Here is a 25,617-nt window from a genome sequence, read left to right as displayed (position 1 = left end):
TGTGACTTCCTGACATACAAACTTGTCAACTTTTCATGAACAATCCGCATACATTCGTGCTCATCCATGAGAGAAACGTGCTCAACATACAATATGTCATGCCTAGGAAAAGGGATCACATAACGATGCTGACTAAAATATAGGAAACCTTCACGAATGAAACACTCGAACAATGCGTGCGTATCAATCATGCGAACACACAATACTTCCTGTGAGGGTTCTTTGGACCAAGGCTCGAGAGCCAAGATCGCTTCTTCGGGATCTATCGAATCTTCTTGTGGGGGATCTGTGGACCTTGACACGAAAGCCAAGATCAATTCTTCCTGAATGATCGAATCATCCTGTGGGAGTTCATTAGACCTCGACTCGAAAGCCAAGATCGGATCTTCGTGATTGATCGAATCTACAACGAGGTTAGTTTCGCTAGGAAAAGCATCCACTAACACATCATCCTTGTGAACAATCACATCGTCTTCATGCAACTCATCATGCTTGTGAGAAATCACATCTTGATCATACAAATCATCATGCTTGTGAGAAATCACATCTTGATCATGCAAATAATCATGCTTGTCATTGTCATCCAAATCATTATGCAAATCATTGGCATCCAAATCATCATGCTTATCATTGTGCTTCAAATCATCATGCTTATCTTTGTCATCCAAATCATCATGCTTGTCATTCAAATCATCATGCAAATCATTGTCATTCAATTCATCATGCTTCTCATCATCATGCAAATCATTATCAATCAAATCATCATCATCATGCTTCACACAATCATGCAAATCCTGTGTCATGCTTTGGAGAAGAAGAAACGGAGAGAGTCTCCTTTTCCCGAATTTCGTGCATCGGTGCCGGCACTTGAGAAAAGAGTTGCAACAAGGCGGCTTTCCTTTCTTTGTACTCATGCTTTATGGCTGCCATTCTTTCTTCGTGGTCACGCTTTCTTTCTGCATTTCTTGCTTCTCGTTCTAACTTCCATTTCAAAAAAAATTGCTGCAAAGCCTCCATAGGAGTTAGTGCAATCTTTGTCGTAGATGAGAAAGGGGGAGGGTCGGAAAAACCTCCTGGTGGGGAAAATTCTTCTTCACCTCTCTCATGCTCATCACTTCCAAGAGAAGTATCCATTCCGCTTCGAGTGATGATCATTCTGCAATCGTGGTTCTTGTGGGTTCTTGGGGGTCTTGGGTTCTTAAGTTCACGAGGAACTTGGGTTCTTAAGGGTCTTGGGTTCTGAAGTTCACGAGGAACTTCGGATTCTTGAGGTGTTCTTTCGCTTGCAAATCGCGTTGGAGAAGAATCTTCTCTTCACCCGAGTTCTACTCCTTTCTACGGGCGCACCCCTTCGCGGCCTTGCGCTCACACCAAGGTTGCTTCTTCCCACTTCACGTCGATTGGCCGCACGGTCCGCTCTCAATGAGTGAAAAGAGACACAAGGGGAGGCTGGACAAGCCCTTCTTTCTTGGGATTCCTGTCACTCTTCAACAAAACACGATTAGGAATCGCCACGCCCAAGAAAACTTGGGTTCGTGCGATCGCAACAAGCAAAAAAAAACTTGTGGTTCTTGTGGTTCTTTCCTTGGGTAATGCAGAACACTGCCAAAGCTCTGATACCAATGTAAGGTGCAGCGGAATGAATGTTGTTTTTTCTCAAGATTAGTGATCTTTATTTGCTCAAGGTTCCTTTTAGTTCTTAGGGAAAGAGAGAGCTTTCCGTCTTATGGAGAGTGCTATGATCACGAACAAAGTGAGTGGATATTGTACGTGCAAGTGAATGAGACTCAGAGAAGGAGAGAGAAGAGATACGACACCGAGAGGTTGTAAAACCCTCCTCCGAAGGCCCCACTCTCATCGGCGAGAGTGGTCTATTCTTTGATTGCACAAAGGTGTACAATGCGTATGCAATGGACTATGCAACTTGGTCTATGCCGATGACGACACGACGACGACGATGGCTGAAATCTGAGATCTTCTAATCGCTGAATTTCGGGACTGTTTCGGTGGCTGCAAATGATTGTTTTGACTGCGTTTTCTTGGCTGAAAAATGAGGTTTCTTAGGGCTGAAAACTGATGGTCTTTACGGGCTGAATCTGCTACACTTTAGGTGAATGATGCCGGTCTTAATTTGCTGCTGAAATCCAAAAACGCCAGGGGCTGAAATTGGTCCTTCTGTCGCCGGGGTTCTGCAAATGCAAAAACGCTAGGCTGATCTGCTGTGTCGTGATGACACCGGGGCTGATCTGCTGTGCACAAATCGCCAAGGCTGATCTGATGCAAAAACGCTAGGTCTTCTGTGGAGAAAACGCCAGAGTAGTCGCGGGGGTTGGTCTTGCTGAGAAGTTGCCTGTTGAGCAAGGTGCTCTTGCTGCCTCTTCTGCCAGAAAGTGCTAACTTGGGTTTGCTTATATATTAACTTAGCAAAATTGCCCTACCTACTTTTGTTGGAAAGTCACTTAAAAATAATAAGTGAAAATACCAATAAATAGGAAAATAGGCTAAATGCACTGGAAAATTCCCCTAACTGATGCTAATGGATTCTGATGGAAATTCCGATGATCATGCTGTGTGCAACCGGAGGATATGCATCTATGCTAAGTGACTGTGCATGCACGGTCTACGAATAGACTCACAAAAGTGCCAGATCACTGCTAATCTAACTTGACGGGACTGATTGAACCTTGTTGTGGTGTAGCTTGTCCACGGACACATAGGGTTGGAATATGTCACGTGACATGACGTTTCCTTAAGAGGAAACGTTTCCTGCAACAAAGGTTCAATTCATGTACTTAAAGAGCCTCGACTTCTTCAGAGCAACCTTCTGCTCCAACAACAGAAAGCTCCCTAGGGCCACCTCCGGCTAAGACCTGTTATTGTACTAGTACCTCATATTTATAGCATAAAATCTGGAGGGTTCAAATGAATTGTACAGAGTGTATGGCAAACTCAACGGCTGAACGTACAAGGGTACCATGGAAAAGTCAATTTCCACATCATGAAGTTAGGCAATTGCGACGTTCCCTTGGGCATGCCTTGGCACGACAAGAATGTCGCGACCCTCTCCGTACCATTACCCTGATGCAGAAGGATAAGCTAGTCATCCTCGAAGTTCGACTGTCCAAACAAACACCTGAAGGAATTTTCTAGTTGTTTTGTATTTAAATGATTTTCAATTTTGTCTGAGAAAGTACTGTTTGAAAGTGTTTTGAAATGGATTGAATCTATTCTAAATCTGTCTTGATGCCGATTTGACTTGTTTTACTCTGGTTTTAATACCGGTGTGAGCAGGATGGAAACACACACGCCTCTATAATCACCCAACACACACTCTTGGGATAATACACACACACACTATTGGGCACCACTCAGCTTACACAATCCACCTGGCCGAGACAGGGAACACACCGATGGAGTGAGAGGAGAGAGACTACTCATTTGCCCACTCAACACACACACACACACAAAGTAGCTTAAATGAGGAAGATTTCTGATGCTTAGATACAATTGAGCTTGGGCCAACACCAATGGGGCAAATAGCTCACACCATATGGATAAAATATGCCAGACACATTCACGAATTTAAGCAGAGGCTTCACTCACAAGAGAAACTTACACAGCCAAAACAGTAGAAAACAGTGAGGAATTTGGCAAAATGAATTGCGCCATTGCGTCCGGAACGGCCAAAAACCCTAGTCTACAATATACAAGTGCTCAAATCTGAGCTCGGATGAGCAGTTTATGGCCAAAACAGGCTCCAAAAATAGCAAAAATTGAGTTGCGGCTGTTCCTCCTCTTCTCTCCACTTTTTTCTCTGGTTTTTCAATGTCCACACTTCACTTTATCCCTTGCGCACCTTTGGCCTTTTGATTGATCTCAAACAGACCCCGAACGGGCCAAAAAATGGCCACGCAGTGCATTTTTGCTACCCTTCTACATCCATCCGCACACCTGACACTCAACTTTTCCCAATAATGCATCCCACAATCACGTGAAGTGGCCCCCAAATATAGTTCTCATGATGACCTTTTTGCATAATTGATCACAAGAAAACACTCCCGTTGTGTCCTCACTTATCCACATGCAAGTCTTGATCCCATTCGACTCCTGATGCCACTGGATATCATCTGACGCACCGGCTTACCTCATGGCGTGCGCCCGCTGATAGCTTCCTCGAGAAGTTTTACGCTCTACCAACTCCTCATTATTATAGAAAAGCACACTGATACTGGTGACGATGAAAATCGATGTACTATGTACACGCTGTCCTACCTGAAACATGTGGGCCCCACGTAACCACCTGGCTCTGAAAAATGGGCAATTCTTTATTCGATGCACCATGCATGTGTATGTACATATGCGCAATCACTTCTTCCAAAAAACTCCTAACATAATTTTCCCATCCCCTAGCCTGCTAGAGCATTCATGCTCAGCAGCAACACTAGTAGATGCTCATTCCACCTGGATCAAAAGGCCAAAGGCATATCGCATGAATCACAAGAAGCATCATAGCACGACACATATATTTGTCACCAATCAACCAAAATGCACCATAGGCATATCCAACTAACACATCCACCCTGTCTGGAGCTCCAAAAGTATAAATATTGCATACCACATTCAACCCAATTGATTGAGACAACTCAAGTGACTCATCACCTGGCATCTTGGCTTCACCAGCCATAGCAACAACATGCAAATCATGCACCCAAGTAGCTAAAAGCATTGTGTGAAGGTAAAGTTGTTGACATCCAAAGCACAAAAGTATCCCCAAGGCACACATATCCCTAGCATAGGCATCCATATCTCTGAGTTCCTTGTCGTTGGACTCATATATGCCAAACCCCTTCTCATCATCATAAGCATACTCATCATCACACATAACTTCATCCCCGTCATTGTCACGTGAGACATCCAACCCTCTGTGTCCGTGGACAAGCTACAGCATGACAAGGGTTCAGTTCAGTCAAATCAGTCTAGAATAGGAAGTGATCTGGCACTTTTGTGAGTCTGTTCGCAGACCGTGCATGTCCAGACACTTAAATTAAATGCATATCCTTTGGTTGCACAGAGCATGACCATCAGATTCTAGTCAGATCTCATTAGTAGCATTTTTACAGCGCATAGACCTATTTTCCCTATTTTTGACATTTTTCACTTATTGTTTTTAAGTGACTTTTGTTAGAAAGTAGGTAGGGCAATTTTGCTAAGTTTGTATATAAGCAAACCTAGCGCTAGCACTTTCTGGTAGAAGAGGCAGCAGGAACCAGTGTGTTCAACAGGCACCTTCTCAACAAGACCCCCCATATCAGCAGGGCTAGCGTTTTTGCATCTGCAAGGACCTAGTGTTTTCATCCACAGGCAGCCTGGCGTTTTTTGCACAGCAGATCAGCCCCGACAACAGCAAGACAGAACAAGAAGCCTAGCATTTTGCATTTGCAAGACATCCGGCAACAGTAGGAGGATTTTCAGCCCTAGCGTTTTTGCATCTGCAAGGCCTTTCAGCGTTTTTGCAGATCTTCACGACGGAATTTCCACAAGCACCAGCGTTTTCAGTTTTCAGCAGATCCTCGCCGCATGGTGAGATTCATCAAGGTTTACAGTTTCAGCCCAGAAAACGCAGATTTCAGCATCTGCATTTTCAGCGCGTCGTCGTCGTACCGTCGTCATCGACCTCGTCACCGACATAGGGTCGGAATTGAGCAAATAAAGATTTGCAGATTTCAGCCCTTAACATTCTCAGATTTTAGACCGTCTCGTCGTCGTCCTCATCGTCGTCGAAGTCGTCGGCAAGTCCAAGCATTGTAGATATTTGTGCAATCATAAGTAGACCGCTCTCGCCATAGAGAGTGGGGCCTTCGAAGGAGGGTTTGGCAAAATTCTGGTGTCGTATTTCTCTCTCTCTATCTCTCAGTCTCAACACCTTCATTCACAGTGTTCACCACTTTGTTTGTGTCCATTGCACTCTCTCACTAAAGGAACGGAAGGCTCTCCCTTCCGTAAATAAAAGGATCCTTGAGCACAGTTCGGAGCACTCATCTTGAGCAAAGTTCAACATTCACTTCTGTTGCACTCGACATTGATATCAGAGCTTTGGCAGTGTTCTGTATCACTCAAGGAAAGAACCACAAGAACCACATAAATTTTTTTGCTTGTTGAGGTCGCACAAACCCAAGTTCACTTGGGCGTGTCGATTCCTAATCGTGTTTTTGAAGAGTGACAGGAAACCCAAGAAAGAAGGGCTTGTCCAGCCTCCCCTTGAGCCTCTTTTCACTCATTAAGAGCGGACCGTGCACTTAGCGGCCGGCCACTCGACATGAGGTGGGAAAAAGCAACCTTGGTGTGAGCGCAAGGCCGCCAAGGGGTGCGCCCGCGGAAAAGAGCAAATATCAGGTGTAGAGAAGATCCTTCTCTAACACAGATTGCAAGCGAAAGAAGAACCTCAAGACCCACAAGAACCTCAAGCACTCAAGAACCCCAAGAACCTCAAGACCCCCTGGTTATCACTCGAAGCAGAATGGATACTTCGCTTGGAGGTGGTGAGCATGGGAGTGGCAAAGAAGAATTTTCCTCACCAGGAGGTTTTTCCGACCCTTCCCCATCTACGACAAGGATTGCACTAACTCCTATGGAGGCTTTTGACAAGATGGTGATGGACATGAAGTTAGAACGCGAAGCACGAAAAGCAGAAAGAAAGGCAGAACACAAAGAAAGAATGCCAGCCATAGAGCGTGAGCACGAGCAAGCGCGCTTGGAAGCCGAAGAAAGAAAAGCAGAATTTGATCAAGAGACCAAAGCAAGAAAATCAATGAACGACCGACACATGAAAGAGATGTTGCGACTCTTTTCTCTCAAGTATAGGCACAGATGCAAGAGATTCGGGAAAAGGAGACTCTTTCAGTCTCTTCTTCTCCCAAGCATGACGCACAGGATTTGCATGATGATAAGCATGATGAATCATGATAATGATAAACTTCAAGTTGTAATCTGCTAGGGTTTCCATGGCAAGCATTTCAGGATACCCCACTCTGCCAAAAGTTGCACTCCGAAGGAAGATGTCAGAAACCATGTAACTTCGGGCAAAAATTTTCTTGAAAGCTTGCCAAGTCCTTGGAAGTGTGCGGCTTGGTAGCTATAGACATCAACATCTGCATGGCACTACTTTTGAGAAAAACAGTGACTCGAAACAAATCTTGGATCCTTCTCTTGCAAGTGATCTTTATGGCTTATGCCCTGTAAGACATGAGCGATGAAGACGGGAGCGCGCCCGATGCGCGATGAAGTAAGAGTGGGAGTGGCTAATAAGTCCGGAGTCGGAGCACAAAGCTAAAATTTCCAATGAACTTTGGAAGTGCGATCTTGCTCTGTCTGCTCTTTGGTAGGACAGGTATGCTTTCAAAAAAGCACACGTTTGATACTCTGATACCATTGTCACAAGACGAGCACCACGTGCCAATAGAAAAGAACAGACTAAACAGACTTTTAGCACTTCAATAACAACTGAACTAAAAGAGAGACGACACACGACACGGAGTGATGGAATTCCACCCCAGAGAGTATTGGCCCCAAACCTTCGCACCCCTTTCGGTATTTCTTTATATTTCAGCAACACAATACAAGCCGGTACTCCACACTCTGCACCTTCTTCAAGAAGCATGCCAAAGAATGAGCCCTTAGCACATATTTAAAGGTCCTGAAAGGCAGTTTACATGAAAAGCCTTCAAACTCAAAAGCTAGTGGTCCAAAAGCAATGCCAAAAAGCTGCCAGCGTAAATCACGGAATTCCGTACAACTGCCACGTCAACATTGTCAGCATGAAACGTGGAAATCCGTACAATTCTGCCACGTCATCATGTCAGCGCAATTTCCGGATTTGTGTGTGTGTGGGTCCTGCTTTATTCTAATCCTTTATGTCACTTGAGGCCCCATCGGACGGGGTCCCCATAAGTTGGTAGGACTTTTCTTTTGTTACTTGTTCTTCTTAGGGTTTAGGCCCCTCGGCCCGCATCTATAAGTTGGCTACATTCTTTAGGGCTCTGACACGTCAACAGTTTGTGACAGCCTACTGCTTTTGCATATTCGAGGCTCGACCCGTCCCACCAGCAGAGACACTATCATGACATTTGGTTGGAGCTGATCCATACACTCAAGGGCCAGTTTGAGAGACTTCAGGGTCGGAGCGCCGCGAGGCCTTCTTGCGACCATGGCACCTGGGGCCCTTCTTCACCGTGCTTCATGGCGCGCCTAGATGGCAGCACAGTCCACCAGTGCGCTTGTTTCCTCCTCCCATATCCTGATTTAGCCAAAACTGTACATATCCTACCTTCTCATTGGGAGAGTCTCCCCACATTTTAATGCAGCCCTCTCAAGCAGGGGAAGGTTGTAGCCCATTGGGCATTTTTTCTTAACTAATGAAAGGATCTCTTTCTTGCAAAAAAAAAAAAGTAATGTATCCTAAGCTTGCGACCATGTATTATGGTCCTTTTCATGTGGTCAAGGATTAATGGGTAGAGAGCAGTTAAACTGTGTTCGCTGGACATCAATAAAATACAAGAAATACCGCTAGGGGCGCCCACCTTCCAATGCATCTCCAAAAGGAACTTTGCCTCTCCCTTGTCCCTGCAGGTGCTCTTTTGTACCCTTTGGTTGTGTTCCAAGTATGTCTACTTATCCACCAGTTGTTTTTTGGAGTGCCAACCAGTTTCAAGATGTGTTTTGGCCCCAACCAAAGAGAGCTTCACCATGCGATTTTCCCTTTTACCCGAACTTACTTACCCTTCTTACGTGGAACTTCTCTATCCCTATATATGTGAAGACTAGAATAATGCTTACCCATGAAACAAATTTCAAACGGGAGAGGAAAGAAAAAAGTACTTACTTGATGTTTTTACTGGTTGCATCCTCTAGTTTAAAAACCCGGGCTACACCATCTCCACTTGCTATAACATACACAACTAGGTCAACACTTTTCAATTAGAGCATCAAACAGTTTCTTTTAGAATCCAGCATGGTTTGCTTGTAATTCCTAATTTTCAAGTGGCATGCCTGTTGCTAAGCCTCGACCATTTGATGTGAAACAAAATCCATTGATTGCATCAGTGTGGCCCTTCAAAGTGTTTAGCAGAAGCCGATGGTGTTGCAGCGAATGTCCCTGTAGCAAATTCAAGAGTAGATTGAGATCAGGCAGTTGTCACTAAGTCAACAAAAGGACGTAAGTGGATATCGAAGGCAACTCTCGTAATTAACAAAATAAGGAGGGTTATGTTCGATAGTTACTATTCCTCTACGAACCCAAGCAAGTCACGGACTTTTACAGGAAAACAGTTCAGCTAATCAGGTTTGCAGCAGAGAAAAGTCAATCATCGAATCATCAACTACATCGTGCATACAAAAGTTCTCATCACTTTCACCCTGGAACTGACTAATACCCTGCAAAGATCATCTAGCAAACTCCTCGTCATGACAAGCACTGTTTGTAAGGCGTCATTTCTCATCACTTCCACTTTGGTGACTCTACTCAACATCACGTTAATGTCCCAAGTGCATGATCCCCTCAACTAAGGTAAATTAGTGTAATATCAAGTGACAACTGATGCAAATTTGGCAATAGACATGTTGTGTACACTGATGCTCAACGAATAACACTCTAAAAAAAGCCTAATGGCTGAGGGAGTCTCAATTAAACGGGGCATCACAAAGAGATCAAACACAAATTTGTTTTAGGTCGTCTTCAAATTATAAAAATGTATCTAAAACATTAAGAAAACTGTTCAGAGTGCTCTGTATTAGACTTGTTACTACAAATTAGCTGTTTCTGTTTAAAACCAGATAAGTCTGAAGTTTGGGTTTACAAATTAAAGCAACAATTACAAAGAGTTCTTTAAAGAAAACTCGTATACAATCAAGAAAACCAACACAAATGCATGAATCAGCGTCGCAAAATCATATAAACAACTTAAACTTTAAAGAAAGGTTTCTTACCATTTATCACGTTGATGAGATAGCAACTACTATGGGTGCAACCAAAATGTAAAGTTTCAACAATGTGGTTCAAAACTACAAATGGATTGTAAACAATATAATGTTCGTGAAACTACAAATCAATTGTGAACAAAGTAGGAGATGTGATTCATGACGTTGGCGATGTTCATGCAGTAAAATTAGTAGATTCAGCCTCTCCATTTAGTGGCAACTCCTCTACTAGGGTAATTTTCACAGAGGTCATCTGCATCAACTCGTGAACAGACATTCCAAATCAGTCCATTCTGAGTTTTGGCATCTCAAGTGAACTCACAATGTGATCCCATTATTTATTTTGGCTTTTAGGTATTTCTTTTACTTATTTGTCAAAGTCTGGGTAGGGCAATTTACTGAAGTTGCTATATATGCAACCCCTTAGTTATTCATTGCCAAGGTTGATTGGTTCAGGAGACTCTCTCTCTCTCTCTCTCTCTCTCTCTCTCTCTCTCTCTCTCTCTCTCTCTTTTGCTCTTGTTCAAGCTCCTCGCCTTGCTTGCCTTGTAGTAGTCGACGATGAGCCAAGAGCGAGAGGAAGAGCCCTTGCTTCTATGCTCCCGGAGGACGAGAGAGAGTGCTTTTTCCTTGTCTCTGCGAGCCAGAGAAAACCCGTTCCTCCTTGCCAACCAAGGACTTCGATGCCTCTCTCTCTCTCTCTCTCTCTCTCTCTCTCTCTCTCTCTCTCTCTCTCTCTCTCTCTCTCTCTCTCTCTCTCTCTCGGACAAGGGAACCTCTCTCTCGTTCTTGAGCTAAAGAAGAAGCCAAGGCTCAGAGCTTGGTCAAGGCAATTGCATGCGAGGAAGGTACTTTGAAGGGGATTCCAAGCGAGGCTTGAGCAAGCCAAGGCAAGAAAGGCAGATCAAGGTCGAGGCTTGAGCAAGCCAAGGCGAGAAGGAGATTTACAAGCAAACGGAAAGCTTGAAGTAAGCAAGAGCAAGCTTGGCAAAGGGGATAAAGGAGATTCACAGGAGGAGCTTGGTCGAAGCTTGAGAAGGAGCTCGATCGAAGCAGAAGAAGCACTCTTGGCCTTGAACCAAAGCAAGAGAAGAAAGCAGGAGAAGGCATGCACGGTAAACAAAGCAAGGTGAGAAGCAGAAGGAAGTTACAACTAGAGAATGGCAATTAAGCCGGTCCAAAGCATTGATGAACGAGGCAGTGAACTAAATTGAAGCCTGCGAAATTCACGGGGCAATCGAAGCAGATGAAGCGACATGAGGAAATTTCACTTGGAAATGCATTACTTACCATGTGTGCAAAATGTGGTGCACTCACAAAAGCCAGAAAACTGTTTGATGAGCTCCCAGCAAGGAATGCTGTCACATGGAATGAACTTATTGGTGCATATGCTCAGGATGGGCTTAGGCAAATATAGCGAGCCATCAACGAAGGAAGAGTGGGGAGAATCAAAGGAAATCTCTCTCGTCCTCGGCTCGGAGAAGCAAGGAAAGGAAAAGCTCGCTATCCTCTCCCTTGTCCTCGGCTAACGGAAGGCGGGGATTACGAGCTTCTTTCGCTTGTGGAGGCAAGGAAGCTAGATTGAGAAGGAGTTTGGTCAAGGCGAGAGGAAGCTTGAGAGTTTACAAGCAAGGAGGGAAAGCTTGGTCAAGGCAAGAGGAAGCTTGAGACGAAGTAAGAAGAGAAGCTCGAGTCGTTGCTAAGGGAGGCGAGGAAGCTAGCTTGAGAAGGAGGGTGTCAAGGCAGTCAAGCAAGGTCGAAAAGAAGGATCTTGAAGCTTGGGAACCAAGGAGCTGAAACAAACAAGAAGGCTCAAGGGAGACCAGTAAGAAGGGTTGTGAGGATTACAGGAAGCAAGAACGAAGTGTCTCTCATCCTCGACCTTGACTTAGCTTAATAACGGAAAGGAAATTCGACAAGAGCAAGGACGGAGCTCGACAAGCATTCAGGGAGTCTGGGGTTAAGTAGCAAGATAAGGGAGCGGTAAGGTAACCAGGAGAGAGGAAAACATCGCTCTACCATAATTGGGAATTACAAGGACATTAAGCAAGGAATTTTACCGGTTATGTACGTCCTAATCAGCTTCAAATGGCTCTAATGGTAGGCATAAGTGCGATATTTATAGTCGTGATCTAATTTGAGAGCATTAAACTCTCCTAACACCATCAGTGTCGTTAAGGGCAAACTTTTGTAATCGAATTTCACTTCGGCTGATCATTAGCACCTTAAAACATTCCGGTTGTCAAATTTTAAGCATTTAAGGTGTTTTCAGACTCTTTCGCTTTGTGTTTGGCATCTAGTCTCTCGGACCTCCCACAGCCAGAGGCCCGGCGCCTGCCCGGCTCACGTTTCGAACACATTATCCCCGACATCTTGTTAACTTCAAAAAGGGCGGTAGACTTTACTTCAAACCTTGATTTAGCTTTCACCCATTATTAGTCGTCTATTCTACCTCTGCTATAATGACACAAGAGAAGGGAATGCGATACAGATGCTAGATTGCACCTGTATGAGAAGACCGACACCAGACTGGCCCCTAAATTAGGCGCCCCTTTCAGTATTTCTTTATTCTTTAACAGAGGGAATAAAAGTTGTGGTTCCCTACAAGCTGCCCCGCACAATCTTGGCTGAATTTCGACTATTCTGGCCTGATTTCAGCAGCATAACTATACTAGGACCCCTCACAGTCAGTATTCCCACCCATTGGATGACTTTCCCGACGCATACGGACACTTTGCAAAACCTGGCAAGAATCTGCAGCACGCTGAATTCTCTGTTTTCTGCCCCGAAAATGCGCCAGATCACCTGTACAGCGGTCCCCTTGCATCCCCGAACCTCCTAGGGGTATTACGGTCGTTTAGGGCCAAAACCCTAAACCTGCAAAAATACACAGCAGGCTCTAATTCACTGTTTCGGGCTCCGTTTCGCGTGCCGGTCGCATCCGTAGCAAGTCCTCGAGCTTCCGCACCTGTAGGGCTACTTGCCCTTTGAATTGGGCGAGATTTCGCACGTGAAACCTCTCCGAATCACCTGTACCTGTGGGGGATTAGCCGCTAGCTAATCCAGTACCTGTGCAAGAGGCTCTAGCCTCGGCAATCGCGCATGAACCCACACAATTGTACATGGTCAATCTGATGAGCCCACTAGAGGGGCATAACCATAAAGAATAGGGGAGAGAGAGAGCACTGAGAGGTGTGCAGGTCATGACATCCTGCACGTCACTGTACAAAGAGGGTAAGCCAGCACTCCATTGAAGCTCTCCCACCTGTGACAGCACTCAAAAACAAGCTCACAGCTGAAAATCACGTTTTTGCCTTCTCTTTAAGTAGTAAATTGGCCTAAGAGTGCCAAGTGTCACTCATTTGTGCATTTTCCCGCTTTAGACCCTCGGGTCTAAAAATATCTCACCTGCAGCCTCTGTTGACTTGGCCACAGAGTAACAAAATGATCCCCATGTCAAACTGCACGTAATGACGCGAAGACATTTTGCCGTCCAAAAATAGCAGTCCCTAAAATTTAGGAGTTTCTGCCATTACATTCTTCTAGGTCATCTGACCCTCTTGGTACACTACAGCCACACCCAGAATTGAAATGTAGCCTATGTAGCAAAGGGTTCCGCTTTGGCTTGCCAATGACCCCACTTTGGCTAACCATAGTCCTTGTCCAACCTTAGTGCTCTTTAACCCTCACGCCTGGACTCTCTCTGAACAGTTCCACACTGGCTATGCAATGCAGGGCAGTTAGATTTCCAAAGGGGTGTTTCCAAAAGGTAAAACAAACCAAATTCCCCAAAGAAAGAGAAAATAAACAAAAATGGAATTGCCACTGGCTGGTGACATACCCCCTCTTGAAATCTCAAACGTCCTCGTTTGCACCTATGTCGTACATGCTTACAGTCAACACTCGGGTGTCCGGACACCATGTTGACACATGTACGACACATACATGCTCACAGTCAACACCTCGTTGACACATGTATTGCCTGCTTGTGAACCCTGTCCCAATGACATAGTGGAAGCGTCACACTCTGCCATTGCTTTGAGTCCATAACTTTCCAATGACAAAATGGAAGCGTCACATTTTGCCGCTATCTTTTAGTACACGTTGGATCCAGTAACCTTTCGAGCATACCCAAACCGACAGTTTAAGAATGCAGTTACACATGTACTCTTCAATAGAAATAATTGTTGTACCCTTGACAAACTGACAAGAAATACTCACTTCTATAGCACTAAACAAACTTTTGGACATTCCATAAGAGCAATTGCCAAACTGACAATCTGTACAGCTCTAACATTCATGTAACATGCACTTCATTTGAGCTCACTGTAAGTAACATGTACATCATTTCTTTCAGAAGCCATTGTCACACTGACAATCCATGTAGCTCTGAATCTACGGGAAAGTACGGCTTCGCGCCTAAGTCCCTCACGGGAAGGAACGGCCTTGTGCCCAAGACCTTTACGAGAAAGCACGATCTTCGGGTCTAAGACTACAGAACGGAGGGGTTTCCTCGGGTTCTCGTGCTTGTATAAGAATTCTCCCTGAATAAAAGAATACTCTTAACGGGGGGGGGGGGGGGGGGGGGACCAGCCCATCTTCTGGTCCCGAATACTGTGTCGATCTTCTCCCTTCTCTCATGTTTTCAAAGAATTATAATTTTCAGATTTTCTAAGTGCTCGTGTGTACGCTCCCGTTTTGTGACACTTCCCCGAAGCTCTTGGGACAAAAAGGCATCAAATAGGGTCAAACCCTAAATCTGCAAAAAAAATACAGCAAGCTGTATTTTCTTCTTTCGGGCTCTGTTTTGCGTGCCAATCGCACCAATTCGTAGCCTTTGATCTTCTGCATCAATAGGACTACTTGCCCTTTGATTTACATGAGATTTCTCGCAAGAAATCTTGTTAAATCATCCTACACCTGTTTTGAATTAACCTTTAGCTAATTCGGTACCTGTATGAAATCATTCCAAGTGGAAGGAGTCTGTCTTTGTAACAACAGTGTATTCCACCACTGACTTGCATTTTTTTTTTATAGAAAAGTGGCAACTTTCTTGACTTTAAATGCTCCTTCCAACAAATGCTTTGTCAAACTGTTCGAGGAAAGAGAAAACCTTTGTCCTCTCATCAAAGCCATTGAATGTGTCAATGGACTCACTGATCATCTTCTTTGTATGGCTTTAGCTTATCCATTGACTCCAAATTGTCAAAAGAGACAGTTTGCATAATGGGTACTCCTGTGGGAGCCATCTGTACTCCCTGGACAGTAACATGTTGATGTCCAGGTGTCATATTCACTGATGGGATTGAAAAACCAGCCATACCCAAGTTGCCTTGTGACACCCCAAACTGACCTTGTGTGCCCTGAAATCCTCGGTGCAAACCAATGTTTGCATACATGGGGTTGGGCACCATGCCTTGCATACCCCTAAACATTGTTCCTGGCATGCCAAAACTGCCTTGCACTTGATGTGCTATTGATGAAGATTGTATGAACTCCATAAATCTTGGATTCTCCATCAATTGCTTGAACATGGCCACAGCAGTAACAACCTGCAAAGCTTTCTCTGCTTGGCGTGAACTCTCGCCAATTTCATGTGCAGTTGGAATAGGCTATCTATCCTCTGAAGAGGAACCCTCTTCCTTGTTGCCATCCATCCTGTATCCAAAGAAAGAGTCGTAGCCTTTCTCACCTATATCCAAAGAAAGACTCTTGTAGCCTCTCACCTGTAAATCCACTCGATCTACTTTCAAACTCTGTGTTTTCAAGGTCATCCCAAACTCTCTCTGTGTCTTTAACCCAAACTAACCAAGGCTCACTTTTTGAGGAAAAAGTGATTTAATCCAATCGATGGAACCATGAAACCGGCCTGTTAACTTCAAAAAGGACAGTAGACTTTACTTCAAACGTGGATTTAGCTTTCACCCATTATTAGTCGTCTATTCTACCTGTGCTATAATGACACAAGAGAGGGGAATGGGTACAGATGCTAGAATGCATCTGTATGCGAGTCAGACACTAGATTGGCCCCTGAATAGGCGCCCCTTTCGGTATTTCTTTATTCTTTTACAGTTAAGAGGAAGTACAAAGAGTGCTTATAGCACTAAACCTGTATCCCGCAGTTTCTATCCTGTTTGGAGGAATTTGGGCAACATAACGACGCAGAACTCTGCCCAAAACAGTCTGCAAGTAGGGAATCCTAAGAAAGATGTACATCTCCTCACATAATCACTCATATTAGCACAGCTTAGCTTAGTAATTAGCATGGTAGAGGAGATGAGCATGCATTGAAGCTTGGCTCTTGGTTGGATTTGCATCACAAAGCCAAGAGTTGTTGGTGTAGGCCTCCCTTCTCACAAGCTTGGAGTACGTGATAAGCTTTCCATTAAAGCTTGAGAAGGAGAGAGAGTCTTTTTTACTTCACACATGAGATTATGTGAGTGTGTGTGTGATAATGCCTTGCAAAAATCAGCCCCCTCTCTCTCTTGGTCGACCCCTCTTGCTATTTGCTCATGCTACCCTCTCATTGGACCTCCCTGGGTATGACAATTCAGCAACATAAGTGATAGCCTTCTGACATGTGTCCCCCTTCCCCTTTTGTGAGAGCTTTAGGTAATTTAATAATTCAACTAAACTCTCATTGGACCCCTTTGCCTCCTGGCCAATAGGAATTAGGCAAGCCATTGGGCTGCTGAATGCTCATTGGACCCCTTGGGAAACTGTCCAATAGTCTTCTAGAGGGCTTAATTCTCATTGGTTCTTTTAGTAAGTGTTTTTAAATTAATTAAACTAGATTTACTCTAGCCTAATTCTCATTGGTCCACCTCCCTGGGTATGACAATTAAGCAACATAAGTGATAGCCTTCTGACATGTGTCCCCCTTCCCCTTTTGTGAGAGCTTTAGGTAATTTAATAATTCAACTAAACTCTCATTGGACCCCTTTGCCTCTTGGCCAATAGGAATTAGGCAAGCCATTGGGCTGTTGAATGCTCATTGGACCCCTTGGGAAACTGTCCAATAGTCTTCTAGAGGGCTTAATTCTCATTGGTTCTTTTAGTAAGTGTTTTTAAATTAATTAAACTAGATTTACTCTAGCCTAATTCTCATTGGTCCACCTCCAAGCCCATTGGTACACCTTGTGGGCATCTGGGCTAGGGAGCTAACATGTGTCCCTCATTCCCTTTGTGTAAAGGGAGCTTGTGTGTGTGTGTGTGTGTGACTCTCTCTCTCTCATCCCCTACTAGCAAGGCTCGCCCCCTCCTAAGTAGGGATTTGTAAAGACTTTTTTGACACACACAAAGCATCCAATTCCCCCATGGTTGACCTTTGGACACAACCTTTGAATTTTGGAACCTTAGCATTTTGGAAGTCTTAATGGGCTGAACCTTAGGGTCTTTTTAGCCCATTGTTGCACATGGCTCTTTTGCAGATGGCCCCCCCTCCCTATTTTCCCTCCTTTGGATCCCTACTGTGGCCGGTCTGCTAGCTTAACCAATATTCTAGCTTTTTCTCCCCTGGCACTTCCCCATATTAAATGATCAGTTTAACATAAGAAAATCATTTAGGAGAATTCGATATTGATTATTATGACATTACCTCTCTCTTGAAATCATAGTCGTCCTCGACTATGGTGTAGAGAAGATAAAGCATATTCATGAGTCCTGTTCTTAGCGGGTAGAGGATCCCTATGTTACCCTACGACATCATTCCACAATGGATGACTAGTCCATTTGGCGCTTGAGAGCCTGAGGCTGCCGCAAGCATGTTTGCACATTAGTCCTATCAATCTTCCATGGTAGAGTGGCAAGCTCTACTTGGTGTTTGGGAGACGTCGTCTCCGCAAACTTGATCTAAGCATGCATACTACTTCATTTTTGTGCACAATAAAGAAAAAGAGAGTCTTATAAGACAAAAACTTTGTTCATTTTTAACATTTTGTACATTTGCTTACTCTTGGGAAGCATTGTAAGCATTGACAAGGTTTAGGTTATCCTTTAATTGTATGCCTTGCATCCATCTAGCATCTTCAAAAGGATAATTCTTAAACTTAATAAAATATCGTCGGATACTCTTACCGCCTCTTAGTACCTTGTCTTCATGTCGGAGAATGGACTCGGGCTACAGCACCTCCTCTTGGTCCTCGATCTCCGGTAGGTCTTTAGTAGCTCGTTCTTGAGGTGGCTCTCCTTTGTAAGGCTTTAATAGGCTCACATGGAAAGCATTGTGTATGAGCCAATGATTGGGCAACTTGAGTTGATAGGCCATCTCATTGATTGGCCTAAGAATCTGGGAGGGACCATAGTACCTTTTTGCTAGTTTGGCATAGTACTTTTGGTGTCCCGTAGGATTCTTGCCCGTCGTGTGCCTTAATCACCCAATCATTTTCTTTAAAGGCTTGGGCTCTTCTGTGCTTGTCAGCAGCAACCTTTTGCCTTTGTTGTGAGATAGAGATAGCATCCTTAATCTTTTGAAAAGATTCTTGTAGGTCTCGGCTATACTCATCTGCAGCAAACATCTTTCCATGTACCTTAAGTAGCAAGGGACTTTTTTATCTTCCCTCAATTACCTCGAAAGGTGCTTTTCCCGTGGAAGTATGTACAGTGTTATTGTAAGCATACTCCACTAAGGGTAAGTACTTCTCCCATTGGGATCTTTGATCTACTTCCGTTACATAGGCTTTTAGTAGATTGAGAATTGTTAGGTTAGCTATTTCACTTTGGCCATCCGTTTGTGGATGATAGGCCGAAGAGAAGTTTAGCCTTGTCCCTAAATTCTCAAAGAGACCCTTCCAGAAATTACTGGTCATTCTAGGATCTCTATCCGACACTATGGACATTGGCAAGCCATGGTACTTGAAAATTTGTGAAATGAAGAGGGTTGCCATTTGATGGGCTTTGATAGTCTTTTTGACAGGTATAAAATGAGCTTGTTTACTGAACCTGTCTACTATCGTCCATATTCCCGAATTCCCATGGATAGACTTAGGCAATCCAAAGATAAAATCCATGGATATGCTCTCCCATGGTGAATTAGAGATTGGCAAGGGTTGAAGCAATCCAAGTTGCTTCCCTCTATCAAATTTTGTCTTTTGGCATACCACACACTTAGGAACATACTCTTGTATGTTCGCTTTCATGGTAGGCCAATAGAAATATGTTTCAATTCCCTTTAAGGTAGATTGAATCCCTCTATGCCCCGCATAAGGTGGAGCATGAGATTCATACATTACTTTCTCACGTAGTGAGTTAGTAACACATAGTCTATTGCCGTAGAGAAGATAACCATCTTGTAAAATAAATGGTTCTTCTTTCTTCCCTAATGCAAGGGCTGATATCACATCTCTAAAATCGGGATCAATAGCATACTCATCTATCATTGAAGATAGATCACTGTGAGTTGCTATGGAAACCGCATTCACTCTCGGCCGTCTTGAGAGTACATTAGCTACTTGATTATGCTTGCCAGCAATGTGAGCAATATGAAAATGAAATTGCGAAAGGAAATTTGCCCACCTCATTTGTTTGTCGGAGAGCTTGGTCTACGTCATGAAGTACTTAAGACTTTGGTGATCCGTTCGCAGAATGAAAGGAGTCCCCAATAAATAGTGCTTCCATGAGTTCAACTCCTCATCTGCTAGATCTTTAAGGTCTCTTGGGATAGTTTCCTACGACGCTAAAACTCTCTTCTTCTCGGGGGTGTGTGTGTGTGTGGGTGTGGGTGTGTGCTCCAATAAAAAGAGGAAAATGGTATAACCTTTCTATCACCCAAGTGTGGTAGATTGGTTATGCCATTTCCCTCTTGAATAACAGGTCTTGAGTTCAACTCCTCGTCGGCTAGATCTTTAAGGTCTCTTGGGATAGTTTCCTACGACGTTAAAACTCTCTTCTTCTCGGGTGTGTGTGTGTGTGTGGGTGTGTGTGTGTGTGTGCTCCAATAAAAAGAGGAAAATGGTATAACCTTTCTATCACCCAAGTGTGGTAGATTGGTTATGCCATTTCCCTCTTGAATAACAGGTCTTGAGTTCAACTCCTCGTCGGCTAGATCTTTAAGGTCTCTTGGGATAGTTTCCTACGACGTTAAAACTCTCTTCTTCTCGGGTGTGTGTGTGTGTGGGTGTATGTGTATGTGTGTGCTCCAATAAAAAGAGGAAAATGGTATAACCTTCCTATCACCCAAGTGTGGTAGATTGGTTATGCCATTTCCCTCTTGAATAACAGGTCTTGAGTTCAACTCCTCATCGGCTAGATCTTTAAGGTCTCTTGGGATAGTTTCCTACGACGTTAAAACTCTCTTCTTCTTCTTCTTCTTCTTCTTCTCTCTCTCTCTCTCTCTCTCTCTCTCTCTCTCTCTCTCTCTCTCTCTCTCTCTCTCTCTCTCTCTCTCTCTCTCTCTCTCTCTCTCTCTCTCTCTCTCTCTCCTTGGTCTCTACACTTTTGCATCGTCGACTTTGACATGGTATCAGGGCTGTGCTCGTGAAGAACCTTGGTGAGGTGGAGCTGCACCGTAGAGAAGAGAAGGCCCTCCTTGCCGGTGAATCTTTGCCCCTAGCGTTCTAAAACGCTACCCTTTGCCGGCATTGTTCGGGCTCTACCCTCTCCTGCCGCTGCCCCACTCTCCCCTTGCGATAGCGTTTCAGAACGTTGTCTATCGGACATCCTTTCACACTGCTCCTGCGTACGTTCCAGAACGCAGCCCATTGGCGACGCCATCTTGCTCTCCAACGCCGGGCGTTTCAGAAAGCTGCCTGGGCAGCGTTGTGCGGCGTCGAGGTGTGTTGTCCCCAACGTTTCAAAACGCTCACGTGCTGGCGGCCGCCAACGACAGAGTCCACTCTCTGCCCATGGCATTAACCCCCCCCCCCCCCTTTTTTTCGTGCTGCGTTCTCAACAATTTAACTGCTTGTTGAGGGTGTAGTTCGCCCAAGCTAAGGGCATTGGAGAAAGCCTTTTTTTTGCTTTGGGAGAAGTGTCAAGGGTTCACGCGCTTCAAGTGGAGATTTAGAGGCAAGAAGATTGAAGATGAAGAGAGGGACAGTAGATTTTCCAAATCCGTTTGGAAGTAGCAGAGGAGTGGAACGGCTTGGACATTTTTGCGGCTTGGGATCCCTTGGAGTGCAAGAAGGCTTCCCAGATTACCAAATCTTACAACTTCAACATGGCCCCCCCTTGCTTGAGCGCCAACGACAAATTGAACGACAATAACTATGCTCATTGGAATTTGATCCTACGACTCTGGTTCTCACGAAAAGGCTTATGGGATATTGTCACGTGTCGGAGCCCCGTCCCACGAGGGATCCCAAGAACAAGTACACCTACCTTCAAGATGACGAATATCTCTAATCGTGTGTCGATTGGGATGCGGCTAATGGGAAGGCAATGTCGGCCATTGCGGAATCTCTTACAAAGGACCTTTTTCTCCAGCCATTCAAACTTTGAAGACTGCCAACGATATGCGGTTCAAGCTCGTTGGAATGTCTGATCGGAATTCTACGATGCGAGCAGTCACCCTTCTTGGACAGTTATTTGCCATCCAATTTCCACGAGGAAGTTCCATGCAATCATTTCTTATGAAGGCTAAAGTTATTCATGATCAACTATCGGCTATGAAAAGTGCATTGACGAGTACTCAGTTAGCTGCTTTGGCTCTCACGAAGTTGCCCAAGGCATATGAAACGGTGGCTAGAACACTTCGGCTACAAGTCAGAAGGAAAAGCTGGAATTTGATGATCTCAGCTCTTTTCTCATTGAGGAGGAATCCGTGTTGATAACTCAAGGCAGATTCAGATTTCTGAGACAGGTGGGAAGCACTTGCTGCTTTAAATTCCAAAAAGAGAACCAAGAACCATTGTTACACTTGTGGAAAGCGTGGTCATTTCGCCAAGGATTGTAGATCCGAAGGCAAAGACAGAGATTCTACAAAGGACAAAGGTAAAAGCAAGCATCGGGAGGAAAGCACTGATCGTGACTAAGTGAACAGCAAAGAGGTTGTTGTGTGGTCTTGACTACACTGGCACGGACTTAGGAGAAAAGCAGTGATAGTGACTAAGTGAACAGCAAAGAGGCTGCTTGTGTGGTCGTGACTACACTGGCACGGACTCCCGCCTTCTAGTCACATGGAAATTGATGCCGCCACCAACTTCAGCCAGAAAGAGGCTTGAGTGGCAAAGAGGGGCAAGAAGTGCTCCGAATAATTAATTTGGACCCTTGTGTTGGAGTTCAAGTTATCGCTGTTTAAACCCGTAGGTCGGAGTTCAAGACACATGCATCTCGCAAGGAGCCAATCACACGTATCTAAAACACTATAGATGAGTGCATCAATCCATTGTCGTTGGTCGGATCATGGACAGGATTTGTTCCACAGTTCATTATCTTGGAGTATTATATTTTGGACGTGATGTGTTCAAAGTTCACGAATGGGGATTCTTGGACTTAGTGTGGTCTACAATTCAAATTTTCTAAAAAGGCAACCGATGCTCAAGATGGCATTCTTCTAAGGTACAAAGTTGAGGGTAGCAAAACCGAGGTGTATCTAGTAGTCCAAGGCCTTCTACTAGTAGCTTCTTCATCGAGTTGGTCTCACTACTGATGTCCACTATGAGCTAAAGAGAGGGTGTTAAGAGTTTTGGCATCTCAAGTGAGCTACCCAATGTGATCCCATTATTTATTTTGGCTTTCACGTATTTATTTTACTATTTGTCAAAGTTTGGGTAGGGCAATTTACTGAGGTTGCTATATATACAACCCGTTGCCTCCAATGTATTATACAACTCAGTTATTCATTGCCAAGGTTAATTGCTTTTCTCTCTCTCTCTCTCTCTCTCTCTCTCTCTCTCTCTCTCTCTCTTCTTGGTCTCTATGCTTCTGCATCGTCAACTTTGACACATTCAACATTATTTTCATTGTTCTTTCTGTCACAAATGGGAGCCCACACAAACAATTAATAAGCTCAAAAAATAAGTAGAATTTGACAGAGAGAAAGGGAGAAGAACGACAAAATATTAGGGACCAGAAGATGGGCTGGTCCCCCCCTTAATGGGAATCTTTATTAACAGGGAGAATCTTTTACTAGCACAAGAACCAGAGAAAACCCCTCCATTCTAGATCTTAGACTCGATGGTAGTTTCCTTTCATTTGGCAGCTTGAAAGACAAGCTCTTTGCTCAATGTTCCTCCAATTTGCTCTCAAAGCACCATGGCTCTGCAAAGCGTCTCGGAATAATTTCTAGAATACCTTAAGCATAGGCCGAAGCCTCCTCTTTCACTTCTCGGAGGTAGAGTGAAACCGGCCCGTAGGGCGGTAGACTTTGGCTTTCACCCGAAATTCTTTACTTTAGATTTTCACACACAGAGAGAACTTTGCAAAGGTAACCTGCGACGGGAATTAACACTTAAAGCACACACACGGCTCGGAAGCTAGAATGCTCCGAGCAGACACCGACAACCTATAGGCCCCAAAATTGGCGCCCCTTTCGGAATTTCTTTATTCTTTAACAGGGTAAATTACAAAGAAGAGTCCCGAAAATTCTTTACCTGTATCTAGCTAGATACCACCTGTTCTGGCAAAATTTCAGCTGCATAACAGCCCCAAAACTTGCCCGAAACCAATTCCCGAGCTGGAACTCACTTCCACTGACATAAATCCTCTGTTTTCTGCCCAAAAACAGTAAATTCAGCACGCTGTATTTACTGGTTTTTGGGCAGAAAACAGCCCTAAACAGTCCCCGAACTGTCCTCTAGCAGTGGGGCGCTTCCCCATGGTTCTGGCATCCGTATGGCTGAAAAACAGTCCAAATTCATCGCATAACCAGCGCTGAAAACGCACCTGTACGGTGAAGTTATCTCCCTCACCGGTGCCTGCTTTTGGAGCAGCAATTAGCTACTCCTGTTCCTGCTCAAAGAGGCTCTTGCCTCAACAAAAACGCATATGACCACACGACTATACATGAGTCAAATGAAGAGCCCTCTTGTGGGGAATCACATTACTGCGCGTAGGGGAGAGAGAGAGAGAGAGAGAGAGAGAGAGAGAGAGAGCAGTGTAAGGTGTGAAGGACATGACTTCTTGCACTACACTGTACATGAGAGGGAAAGCTTGCAGTCAATAGCTCTTAACTTGTGACAAGCTTGCAAATGAGGCTCTCCTAGCTAGAAATCGAGCGCCCCTTTTGCTGCAAGAGGAAAGTGCACCAAAATGTGCCACTTGGCACATTTACACAATTTCCCATTTCGGGCTTGCCGCTTAAAAATCTCCCAATTGGTTGCCCTGTTGACTTTGCAGCAGACTTCTAAAATGTTCCCCTTGTCATTCCAAAGGTAATGACGCGAAAAGATTTTATGGTCCAAAATAGCAGTCCCCTAAATTTTAGGGGATGCTTTCGTTGGACTCCCACTGGTCATCTGACCATCGATCCCCACTCGGACCGCATTCAAAAATGCAATGTAGCCCAGTTGTTGGGTACTTTCCTTTGGTAGCCCCACCTTAGCATTGTGCCTTTATTGAGTTCACTTCCTAGTATCCACCAACTTGCTAAGTGCGACGGGGGAACCTACATGATCTTGAATTGAGCCTAGACATCCTTTTACTATACGAGTTCCAGTGCCGACCAACTTCCCGGCTACGGACGAAACTACCGTTCACATTGGCCATACAGTGTGTGACCATTTGCAACTTCAAAAAGAGGGTCTCAAAAATTAAACAAAATCATTGGAAAGAAACCAACAACTAAGGTTAGCAGTTGCCATGTCCTCGTGACATAGAGTACTTGCAAAACACAAACTTGTCGTGTGAACTTGCCTGTCGTCGCGGTAGAATCATCCTCCTCGGTCTCTTCTCACAGTAGGGGCGCCTTATACATGTACAGCCAGATCTCTCAAACTGGGACGCCATGAGTTATTTTTATAGGCACAAGAGACCTACGGGAATAGAGGAGCTTGGTCCGCCAGCACTAGGGAAAAGCAAGGGCACTAAAGAGAGGGAGGATCGCCTGGCTTGCTGCCCACGCCAAAAGAGAGGAGAGAGTGGTCGCCTGCTGCCATAAATAGCTAGAAGAAGAGGAGCCCTGATTTTGGCTCTTTTTTTAACCGAATTGCTGCCCACTTATTAAGTGGACGGCTTACCACTCTTGAAAAAAAGGTATGAACCTATTCAAAACTCAATAAAAACTTATGAGCTGAAAACAATGCTTACACAAATACACTCGAGGCGTCCTTGGATGTAGTCTCAAGCACAGATGCCATGCAAACGGAGACCTCTTTACGCGAAAGAACTCAAAAAGCAGCCTGCTTTTAGAAAGCATCTACATTTCCTCAAAGCTTCTTAGAACCCACCTTCATTATGTGCTTGCATCTTACGTGTAACTCACACTCAGTTCAGATTTCCTCCTCAAAACCATGGAATATTCCCTAACCGATGCTCCCATCACCCATCTTGTGACTCATCAAGAATATCCATTACTCGCTCTCCCCCACCGAGCTTACGAAGCAACTCCTTGGTGATGCTCACAGAATGAGGGTGCCCTCTAGATGTCAATGGATCGCTCCACTTCATAGCCCACATCTTGGATGAGAAGCTCTACCGCTGCATGATCACAAAGCCTATGAAAGACTAACCTGAGGAGGAAATTGCACCGAAGAGAGGACCACGCAACTG

General features: G+C 44.5%; 1 protein-coding gene across 1 annotated transcript in view; it reads right to left on the bottom strand.

The window, feature by feature from the left end:
* The window catches only part of LOC147425204 (Transducin/WD40 repeat-like superfamily protein), a 68,881-nt gene that overhangs the window by 38,176 nt on the left and 5,088 nt on the right, over positions 1-25,617 (bottom strand). Inside the window, exons 2-3 of the mRNA XM_086500531.1 lie at positions 9,046-9,151; positions 8,879-8,939 (exon numbers count right to left, since the gene is read on the bottom strand). Coding sequence (XP_086356657.1) covers positions 8,879-8,939; positions 9,046-9,151 — 167 coding nt within the window. The remainder of the gene's footprint in view (positions 1-8,878; positions 8,940-9,045; positions 9,152-25,617) is intronic.

Source organism: Adiantum capillus-veneris, chromosome 25 (genome assembly GCF_014529385.1).
Source record: "Adiantum capillus-veneris isolate H3 chromosome 25, ASM1452938v2, whole genome shotgun sequence".
Lineage (NCBI taxonomy): Eukaryota > Viridiplantae > Streptophyta > Polypodiopsida > Polypodiales > Pteridaceae > Adiantum > Adiantum capillus-veneris.
Note: the sequence above shows the minus strand (reverse complement) of the source record. Positions and strands in the feature narration are given on the sequence as shown.